Genomic DNA, 11,465 nt, shown 5'->3' with positions numbered 1-11,465 from the left:
TGTCATTTCGGGGCCTTTTATAGCTCACTGTGCGGTATGTGCTTTGCTCATTGTTGAAGGCCGTACTGTGACCTATAGCTGTTAATTTCTGTGTCATTTGGTCTCTTGTGGAGAGTTGTCTCATTGGCAATCATACCACATCTTCTTTTTTATATTTACATCAACAGATATAAACAATTCACCAAAGTCAAACTTAGTTGTAAGATCTCTGAAATTTTTTACACGGTACAAGTTTTTCTAATTGTTGGAGATTGTACGGTGACAGTAACACCTGTAACTGCTTAACCCATTTCTTATGCACTTTGGTTCGATAAACTCACTGAATATCATACCACATCTCCTTATTTTTATATGCATTACAATTTACATGTGCATGTAATTGTAAATAATATTTATATATATATATATCAGAACAAACTTCATTGTGTCACTTTTATTCATGCATCCTTTGGCACAATAAAAGTTCTAAAATTACACAACATAAAACAACTAAATGTTATTTCAGATGAAAGTTTTGTTTCAGTTCCATTCATAGGATTTATTAGAATTTTGTATGTTTTGCCAAGTCCAATAATTAGCTCTATGTGCACGTGTTAAATGGAGACTTTTCTATCCCATATAAGAGTTTTGGAACTAATTCTGTTTCTTTTTTTGAAAAAAGTGAGCAAACAAATCTTGCACATTTAAACCTTTGTCTGCCATCACACTGTCACCTGGATCACATAATTGAACTATTCTACATCTTTCAACTATTTCACAGTTACTGGTACAACCAACATATGCATTAGAGACATAGTTGACTAAACCACCAGGTGTCGAACATACAAGTATTTTCAGTGTTTCTGTTTTTATATGATGAAAAGGTTGCCTGAGCTCTAGGAGTTTTAGGTTTTATCACGGGATATTCTGTGCTGTCAATAATAATCCAAGTTGTAGGAAACTTTAATTTGAAGTTGGATGGTGAAAAATACCTAACTAAAGCACTTAATTGCCAAGTGTTAGCCTCACGCCACTGTTTAGACATAAAAACAATCCATGTTTACACAATATTCTTAACACTAGTTTCAATCTAGAATCTAGACAGTTCAAAGTTGGTTGTATAATGCCTCAATTTCATCAAAGTCATAAAAAAACTGATTTTCAAATGACACCCTATCAATTTGAAAATATATGTATCTCAAACAATGTGCTGCTGGACCAAGTGTGGTGAAAACAAATAAAAATTTAGTATACAACTCTAAACCGGTATAAAAATGCATGGCTGTGTCACGTGTCTTCATTTCAAAATTCTCTGCTGAAAATATAGGCATTGATGGTGTTTGCGTAATTCCATCTGTGAAGCTCAACATTAGCTCGGCAGTTGGTGGTGGATAGTCATTAATCCTGTCTGCAGTATGAATGACTTCTTCAGGAAAACCAACTTTACAATCAAAACTTTCCTCTAGATTTCTACTACAATATTCATCAAGTTTAGTTCTTTTGTTTTCACAGGAAACTGCCCTGATTTTTCTTTTTGCGGACGATTCAGTCTCTTGCTTAATCCAGGAAAATAGGCTGGGAATGGCAGTAGACTTAAGTCTCTGTATGGTGGGTTTGCGCCCTGAAAAAGGTTATAAAACATTAGTTTTTTGATAATTAAATGAACTTCCATTAGCAATGCATACTTTGTTCTACCTGGCAAAATATTAACTAGATTTATTCATTACAATCTGGATAAAACTATGTTAGCCTGAATCAATGTACATCAAAATGTATGTTATGTAAATCCAAAGTAAGTAAGTAAGTAAAACTTTATTTTGATTCGGCATATTGACAAACATACAAACATAAGCTCTAATGAGGACGAACAATGAGAGACGTATGCAACAAACATACATTGTTTGTACCTAAATAACTATAATATAGATGAGAGCATGTCATTATTTTGTTCCTGTTAACATTGTCATTGATATTTTTCAAGAAAGTCTATGAGGCATAGCTTATGCATTCCTGTCATTACTACATTAGCATAATTACTGCTAAAATAATTCTCAGTATGATATACCTCTTGTAAGAAATCATTATAATTGTAGCAAGCACCAAAAAATCTCAAGCAGATCACATTGAATCGTAATCAAAAAAATTATGACGTCTTGAATTAACCACCCCCTTTTATTCTAAAACGATAATTGCGGTTGTAAACAAACTTTGGTTTATTCGCATGGCGATTACATATGTAATTATATATTTTAAAAAGAAAAGAGAGTTTTACCATGAATAGTTTCCTGCACGTAGTCTTTTTCAGTAAAATGTGCCTTGCAAACAACAGCTGATTGAGATGGACTCCACGATTTCATCGTGTTCTCGTCCAATCTGCGTATGGGCCATGGCGTTGATCCAACTTTTCCTTCTTTTTAAGTCATTTGGAAATGCATGTCCTCCTCTTAAATGACATCCAGGTACACAACAACATGTACTTGGCCTCGTTAATTAAAAATGCAACTGTAATAGTTGCACAGTGCAGAAACCGGAAGTTGAAGAACAGGATCGGCTACCACGGCGCCACCTATTCAGGAACGATAATTTGCTACTTTATATAACCGCGAAATAACAATTACGTTAGACGGGTTCGCGTGCATAAACAGAAATGCGCTTTAAATTGTATAACATAATTCATGTTCAGTCGACCTTTAATTATTATATCAACGACTGAAATGATTTATAAACATCTAGATTGCAGATAACACTCGAAATTAACCCGACCTCTTTCCACACGGAATTCAAATAATTCTAGTTTGTCAATCGGTTGACTGCTTATAATGTAAAATACAAATATATCAAAAGTTTTTAAAACTAACAAAACACAATGATCGTTTCTCTATTTCCCAATGTAAATGAAATGAAACAAAAAACATTTTATATCACAATAAGAAGAGGAGAGAATCAACATTTTCCGGATCTACTTGGAGCCTAATGACCCCCCACGTAGATAAGTTGGATATCGCGGAAAGAAAGATTAACACGGCAACTAGAAAGGCATTAAAGCACTGCCTTTAAAAATCATTAATGTCTTTTTGACACCCAGTATAATTCATCAGATTAAGTCAAAATAAATGCAAAAAGAAGTGATAGGGTCCAGCTTATTAAGGTCAACTGGTCTTTCTTGGTGCAAGTCATCAAATAGAATGTAACGTTCTCAAAATCCTTTCAAAAAAGCAACTGTGCCATAAATACCACAAATGTTTTTTTATGAAAATGTAGTTTTAAAATTATATATTTTGCTGCTGTCATCCAACGAAATTATTATCTGTTTCATTTCATATAGAGGATGTAGAGCATAGACAAGTATTAAAAGGTGTCCTGTAATCACATATAACTGTTTTTTCCCCTCTTTTTTAATCATTGTTTTGTCATCTGAATGATCACCTGTAGATATAATATAGTCAAATGAAAAGTGACTATGTTCTAAGTTCTTACCTGTATTGTGCATGTGTACTACTATTGTGGTAATGTTTGTCATACCGTAAATCAATTTAAATGCATTGAAAAAGACTGAAATCAGGGTTTGAAATTCTGGTTAAGAGCAATCATAGTTTCTGCAAGAAAAGCAAAATGGATAAAAATAATCTTTCAAGAGCAGTAATTTCTATAAGAGTCAATTGATCCTTTCGACCATGATGAGTTACTTGTAGGACTTATTTTGGAGAAGTTTTTTGCTAATTACAATTTCTCTATAAGTTTCATTACATTTGGTTGTGGCAAAGTAAAGTTAGAGAACAGAAACTAAATTTGGGACTATGGATGTACAGACGGACAAGGATAGAACTTAATGCCTCCTCCGCCATGGCAATGGCATAAAAAAGTGTTAAAGATGTGGACAAGAACCTAGAATTGAGAAAACTTTTTTGTCACATCCCCTTGCCCCTTAAAACATTCTGAAGGTTGTCTCTCTTAACATAAACTGAAAACCCTTGTAGGCAAAGAAAGATTAAAACATGTTGTTCCTTATTTTTTTATTAGTTGGTTAATAGACAATATATACAGGGTACTTGTCACTGCATGACATGGTTGGGTGATTATATTTACTACAACTGGAAGATTCTGGGATTTATGTTCTGTAAAACTATACCTTCAGATAAAACAATCAATTTATCTACATATAGTCCAGCTCTATGGCTTTCAAACTCTGACCTGAAAAACATACTATGATAAAGGGAAAAGGCAATGGACATTTAAAACTTTAAATAACTATACTGATTTCTTTTTTCATTTCTAACAAATTGGTGATTTCCACTTATATTCATTTTCAACCTTATTGATCACAACATCAATTACTGCTGCTCATAGGAGACATAATTCAGTAATATTAGGAAAACTTTTTCAAACTAACAATATTAATATGGTTCTTCAGGAAAATTTAGAAAAAAACAACTGTTTTTATGTTAAATTCATGAAACAAATGTTATAACAGCTTGATATATATATATTATATATATATATATATATATATATTCCACCACTGCAACAAGTGTGTTACAGTATTTCTCTGCTCGAGAGTTAAATTCTAAAATTTAAAACTCGAGGCTAGCCGAGCTTTTTAAATATTTAAAATTAAACTGTTGAGAGTGGAGAAATATCGTAATACATTAGATATAGTAGTGGAATCTGTTTCTCTAATGATTTTATCCTTCCTTTTCAAAGATTTCAGAAAGTTGTGTTCTTTATATGTATGGTTGAGAAATGTTTTTCTCACACTGATTGAGAAATGTGAAAATAGCATGAAAATTAGAGATATATAATGGTTACTTGACAAAAATTGAAGGCTAAGGCATTCACTATCTGGATTTATTAGAACCATGAAAATGTTGCCTTTTCCCTGATAAAATTTAAGCCATTCCTTTTCCCCCTTTCTTTCTTATTTACTATAAAGGTGTTTTATATTTGCTGGTTTGATTTGAAAACAGAATCAAAGGTATAACTTGACAGCACATATCAACATGAAGAATATAAACTTGATAACTTATTTCAACAACAATTCTACAAACAAATTGTTTTCTATACAGAACAGAAACTTTTTCACTGGACACAGTTTTCAACATAAAAAAACAATTTCTCATTAAAACTGCCACAAATATGATGACATAGAGCTGCATATTGTTTGAAAATGCAATGAAAATGAAATGTTTACATGTTTTGACATAGTGATATGCCTTTCCTGCTTTACAATAAAACTAAAGACAACTATTTGATGGTTGTTTCAGGTTATGTCACATTTTTTAACTATTCCAGAAAAAAATTAAACAGGTTAGAATGGAACTTAAAAGGTGAGAAAAATAATTATTGAATTAGAAAATTTAAAGTTGGTGTATAAAACGTTTTAGAGTAAATCCAAGGGAGATAATTCTTTCCTCTCACAGAGACCTATCATTGGTGCCTTGGAAGGTAAAATGTACAAAGGTATTTATCGTCATACATAAAATTCTATGGCTTTTTAGAGTAACTGCAAGGGAGATAATTCTTTCCTCTCACAGAGACCTATCATTGGTGCCTTGGCAGGTAAAATGTACAAAGGTATTTATCGTCATACATATAATTCTATGGCTTATTAGAGTAACTGCAAGGGAGATAATTCTTTCCTCTCAAAGAGACCTATCATTGGTGCCTTGGAGGGTAAAATGAAACAAGATATTTATCATTATAAATAAAATTCTATGGTGAATAATATTACTTTTCTAAACATTACTATCACATATTATGCCATATCAAAGCATTTCCTGCCATTAACTGGTTTGAAAATAAATACATACATGCTTAAAACTATAAACAAGAATTCTTATAAATATATCAATATTAGTGTGGATTCATTATAATTCGTTGGGGAACTAATTTTGGTTGATTTTGAGGGTTAAGGTGATCCATGAAATTAAATGTTTAACAAATTACAAACTTCCTATAGATGTGGAGGCACAATTTAAAGCCAGGAAACAGCATACCTTTGTCTCGCTTTTTGACTTAGTCAAGGTGACTCAAAAACTACAATCATCTACAAAATTTTTCATGAATCCAGGAAAATTGGAAACACACCATTATTAACGAATTCATTATATACTAAAACTATTCATGCCTATGTGTTGTTGGATACATATCCGTGCTGTGAGGTAGGTTTATAAGAATACCTGGTTAGTCCTCTAGAAAAGTAGAATAAAATACACTAGTAGAAAGTGTCAGGATAAGTCTATTCCAACCCCAATCCCTATTTTTTCTGAAATAGTTAAAATTGTAAAAACTTTTAGTAATATTAATTTTTCATCCTAAGTAACAAAGACCATAAGCGAGCTAAAATTATATAACTTAAAACTACAAATACAAAATTTTATTGGTAGTTTGTATTTGTTGTTTTACTTTATGTTTTGTAACTTGTTCAGGACCTTTTTATTGTAAAATCATGATTCATGCTAAAAGCCACATTGCAACTTCACTGTTTTGCTATTACAGATAAAAGATTATCACAGTTGCTTTTATGTAAATAATATTTACACTTATAATTCTAACATAACATATAGATGAATTATAAACTGAAATGAATGGAGAAAAAACAATGATATGTCACACTATCACTCTCAAGAAATATTAGTTAACAATACAATCTATCTTTTACCCATTAATAGACATCAGTTGTACAATACAATCATTCTTTTAATCAATCTAAACAGTGAAAATTTACTGTGGTATTTTAACATCTGATATTGCAATGGGGACTACTTTTCTTGGCACAAACAGACTAGTTTATACAAAAATTAAATGAACATATTGCACGAGACATCAAAACCACTGAAATCAACAGACAAAAAAACATCACAACACAAAAATTTGTAATTTTGATTTTTGAAACATTTTTATCTTTACAATCAGAATTTCTTAACTAAGGATCTATTCATTTTTGAAAGTACAATATAAATTCATTATTCCTTTGGTTTAACATAGAAAATAAATAAAATGCTTTACAAGGTTCTATAGACTTTGATATCTGAGATTTTAGCAATCATTGTGACAGGTTTTATACATTAACATCAATTGAGTATACAAAAACTATATGACCTAGCCATGAAAGACAAAATCATTAAAATGTAGAATATGTAAGACAAACCTGATTGCAAACAACCAAAATGTCTGAGAATTAAACAGCTTGAAATTAGTTTGTATTCATGAAAAAGATAGTTGTTTAAAGCCATTTTCATAAAAAGGAAGAAACTTTTTTCATAAGAGGACTTGAGAACTGTCATCATTTGGCCTGCTAAATAAAAAAATAAAATAAAAAGTATTCTTTCCTTTTCCAAACTTATCTCTTTATTACCAAGTAAAATCAAAAAAAAATTTAGCCACTTCAAAGCAAAAAATATAATGTTATAATTATCATTTTTTGCCAAAATAAAAATGCATAGTCTTTTTGTAAAATCAAATAAAACAAGATGTACTGTGAGCTCACTAGCTATACAGAATCATGTTGCTGACTCTAATTTGTTATTTTTGTAGTAAATATGTTAATCAATCAAATTTTGCAATAGGTTTCATAAATCAAGAAGCTATGACTTGAAGTTGCTTGAGTAGAACATCAAAAGAACTGATATTTTCTGTATAATTATTGTTAAATATTTTCTTTGTTTAAAGAGATTAAAAGATTCATTTTTATAAAATCCACATCCAATGCCTTAATTTGGTTTTGATTTCATGCAAGTTAGACACCCTTTTCAAAAAGAAATAATTATTCAGTTTAAAAAGAAAATTTTCCACACAAATTTGTTATCAAATTGGACATTCATTTCTTTAAGCTCAATGAGAGGACTGACAGTATTTATTTCTAAAAAAGTTTTTCCTTTTGTATGACTTCCTTTGAATGAAAATACATTATTTGTATTCTGAAAGACAAATTGTCTCGTTAAAAACTCAAAAGGTTCCAAGCAGTAAGTTAACAACACTTTCCAACCTTAACATGCCAGGCAAAAAAAATAGAAACATGATGCTCTCCGTGTTATTGTGTTAAATACTCTAAATTCACAAATTTTTGCTATTTTTTATTATTGTAAAAATTGTGAAGGCATAGGTTTTTGAAAAAAAAATCTTATTTCATATTTTGATAGCCTCATTTCTATGCAGCATTTCCAGAAATAAGATACTTCACTGTTATTGCAGCCATATTGAATAGGGGCAGATTTTTTGGATAGAGGTGGAAATAGTAAGAAAGTACATGATGCATGTTTCCAAGCAACTGTTCTGTTTAAATGATGTTTTCCCGTATTTTTCACCTTCATTATGAAAATCTGCACCCTTTTCAATGTATAGAGAATAATACATGGCAAAATCTGTATCATATGCCGTATCATCCCGAGATACCAATATCAGCCTGAGGGATGATATTGGTCGAGGGTGATACGGATTTTGCCATGTTTTATATGCTTAATCATATATTTAAACAGGAGAGTATAAATGAACTGCTCTCTGATCCCTAGCACCTGGGTTACCTTCAGATTTACTTTTGTCTTGTTTTAAAAGCTTTAAAAGAACTGCTTAATTATTCATCCGAAGCACCTGGGTTACCTTACAATTCGCGTCCTGTTGTTCATAGAAATATTTTGTTTATTGTATTTTTTTATGTTTTGTATGGTATTTCATTGAGTTCTTTTTTATAGTTGCATTTCGTGTGCCAGAAAATATGAAAGCTCCACGTCTGTGTCGTCACATGCCAAACAATGACGTCATTTGATAAATGATGTCACGCTCTAATGACCGTTTCATTTAGGACCCATTGAGGAAAAATATTTCTTGAGAAGCTTGCATAAATTAAAACATGGACTTCATGTAAATTTAGTCGGAATCACTACTGTCATAAATGAGAAATTTGAGTAGGGGTGTGATAAAGGGTGCACATCAAAGTTGAGCGATACAGATTATACAGCAGGCTATTTATCAAATATTCAAAACTACTGTATTTACTTCTAAATATATGATAAAGCTGCAATAACCATGAAAGGGCCTATTGCAAGAATTATTCTTAAATTTGCATCCATTGTTTAACAGTTGCAATAATAAAAATATGCACAACAATTTATGAATTTACAGTATACATGTATCTGAAATGATATTACTACTGCAATGTTACTGATGTGTATGAGGAGTCCATAGTTTACTCATAATGAAACTAAATGAATAATATTGTCTTCCATGCATGAAATTAGTAACCCAAGTGTTAAGTCTTTCGGTATTAAAATACATTGAAAAGTTAAGCTTTTGTTTGTGTACACATACCCCATAAAATGTAAAGATAACAAAAAAAAATTATTACCCTTTGAAAAAATATTAAAACAGTCATTTAAAAATAAAACTATCTAAAATATAAGTAAATAAATGCAACTCTATAAACATGTATAAAAATAAATAGTATTAACAAATGGATATAAAATAGATTTTTAAACTAGACTAAGAAATCAATGGACGGAATGCATCATCAATCAATTTGTAATTAAACAGGACACAGGACATGTTTGTACACACAGTACAGGAAACAGTAAATTAAATACAAGCAGTCTAAATATAAATATTCAGCAGTATTTTTTTGTTCAAACATCTAAATTTTGGCAAATAAAAAGTTCAGGTCATTAGCCAATGATGTTGTCATACCAATCACATAGATTTTGTGTATACTTTTAGAAAATACATCTGGTTCTGAAGTGATATTTTCTAACATATAAAGACTTCGTTGGTAATGACTTTCTATTAACAATTATTTAAAGGAATTGAGATCTAAAGAAATACAATGTCTGTGGTCACTTCACATTGCTCTGGAAAGGCTTTTATCCAATGATGACAATGGCTTTGGAAGGCACATCATATTTAATCACTTATTAAATTATTTTTTATAACTTTTGCTAAAAAATATTGAATTATTTTGTATGGCTTTAGCTTAGAAATTTTAAAATATTTTTGTATGGCTTTTAATAGAAAATATTAAATTATTTTTTATGGCTTTTGCTAAAAAAACATATAACTTAATAACAAAAGAAAGAATAGTGTAAATTCAACAGGAATGGCTAAAATTCAAAATATTGAATATATGACGAAATATTCACTGGGTAAAATGTTGTCAATGTACAAATGTTAATAATAAATTTTTAAATATTAACTTAGTTTATCAACAATTAAATCAACAAATTAAAAAAAAACAAGAAAACAATATCACAATTTTGAAACATCATCCTTCACTTTCTTTACTAGAATATTCTGCTAAATGTAACAATGACGTTGTTGATGAGGATCTAGGTGGGTCTTTCTTTTTGCCTGGTGACCCTTGACGTTTGTGGTGTTTTTTGGACTTTTTAGGTGATTTTTTCGGCGACTTTACAGGACTTTCTGCTCCTTTAGAGTCTGAGTCATGACTAGCAATTTCCTCTTCTGTCTCAAATTTTGGCACAATCCATGATTTTTTCGGTCCTTCCCCCACACTAAAAAGATCTGAATGTTCACTACCTGAAGCATCTTTATCACTATCACTTTTGACTAAAATCACTTTATCCTCCCTTGCAGTACTTTTTGTTACATCTAAATCAGTACTTTTAGAGAGATCTTCCCCTGTGTTAGTACTTTTTTTCTTGGTGTCCATATCACTACTACTTGATTCATCAGCGGACTTCACCTCATACAATGGAGAAATTTTATTGACTGTTAAAGTACGTAACGATGGTTTTGGGCTAGATTTTGGAGTACCAGGTGGTTTTTTGACAAATTTTTGAAATGTTCTAGGTTTGCCATTAGGTATGGCTGCACCATTACTTTTAATGTTATTTTCTTTGTCAGTTTGACCTGATTTTTCTATAACATTAGCGTCTGTCACTAATGCTTTCCCCTTTGTCAAATCTATGTCTTTTGTCCATGCTAACTGTTGGATTGCTGCAGCAAATGACTGATTGTTATCATCATCACTAGAATCTCCATCATCATGAGATCTTTTAGGCGCTGGTTTAAGTATAATTGGACCAATAGAGCCTTTAGCTCTCTGCACTTTCATCTGTCTAACAACTTCCTTACCAACTCTCTGTAAAACAGAAGACAATTTCATTTAAATATAAAATTAAACTACAACTAAATATTTTTTTCTTCAATTCTATCTGTTATGTGCTTGGGCCACAAAACAGCATTAAAATATAGGTCAAAGGATAAAAAGTTATATTTCTGACACCAAAATGGCGAGGTCACATGAAGGTCATAACGAAAGACAAGTTTGCTGACTTTATTATAATTCTATGTATAAAATCAACCCATAGGGTCTTGTAAAAAGGGTATTCATTATTATATGTCTATAAAACCTATTCAGCATGAACTGTACATGTCACTTAGTTTCAGAGAAGGGATTTCATGACAGAAATGTTAAAGAAACCAAATTGATAAAGGAAGCTTACATATTTTGGAGAGTTAATGACAGGCCTTACATATAC

The 11,465-nt window shown here is 30.9% G+C and overlaps 1 protein-coding gene and 1 long non-coding RNA gene across 4 annotated transcripts in view; both read right to left on the bottom strand.

The window, feature by feature from the left end:
- Positions 1 to 1,469: 1,469 nt before the first annotated feature.
- On the bottom strand, positions 1,470 to 3,033 carry LOC127700555 (uncharacterized). Its single transcript, XR_007981636.1, has 2 exons — positions 2,252 to 3,033; positions 1,470 to 1,600 (listed from the first exon to the last, which is right to left on the bottom strand). It is a non-coding gene; the product is annotated as an uncharacterized LOC127700555 (long non-coding RNA).
- Positions 3,034 to 3,977: 944 nt separating this feature from the next.
- The window catches only part of LOC127700073 (transient receptor potential cation channel subfamily V member 5-like), a 76,227-nt gene continuing 68,739 nt past the window's right edge, over positions 3,978 to 11,465 (bottom strand). For 2 of the 3 annotated variants that reach the window (XM_052203542.1, XM_052203552.1), the window contains one exon: positions 3,978 to 11,065. In XM_052203542.1, the coding sequence (XP_052059502.1) occupies positions 10,226 to 11,065 (840 nt within the window). In that variant the 3' untranslated portion in view covers positions 3,978 to 10,225. The remainder of the gene's footprint in view (positions 11,066 to 11,465) is intronic. The other variant, XR_007981420.1, reaches the window with a different exon arrangement.

The sequence above is a fragment of the Mytilus californianus genome, unplaced genomic scaffold (genome assembly GCF_021869535.1).
Source record: "Mytilus californianus isolate M0D057914Y unplaced genomic scaffold, xbMytCali1.0.p SCAF_1, whole genome shotgun sequence".
Classification (NCBI taxonomy): domain Eukaryota; kingdom Metazoa; phylum Mollusca; class Bivalvia; order Mytilida; family Mytilidae; genus Mytilus; species Mytilus californianus.
This window is presented reverse-complemented; position numbering and strand designations above follow the sequence as displayed.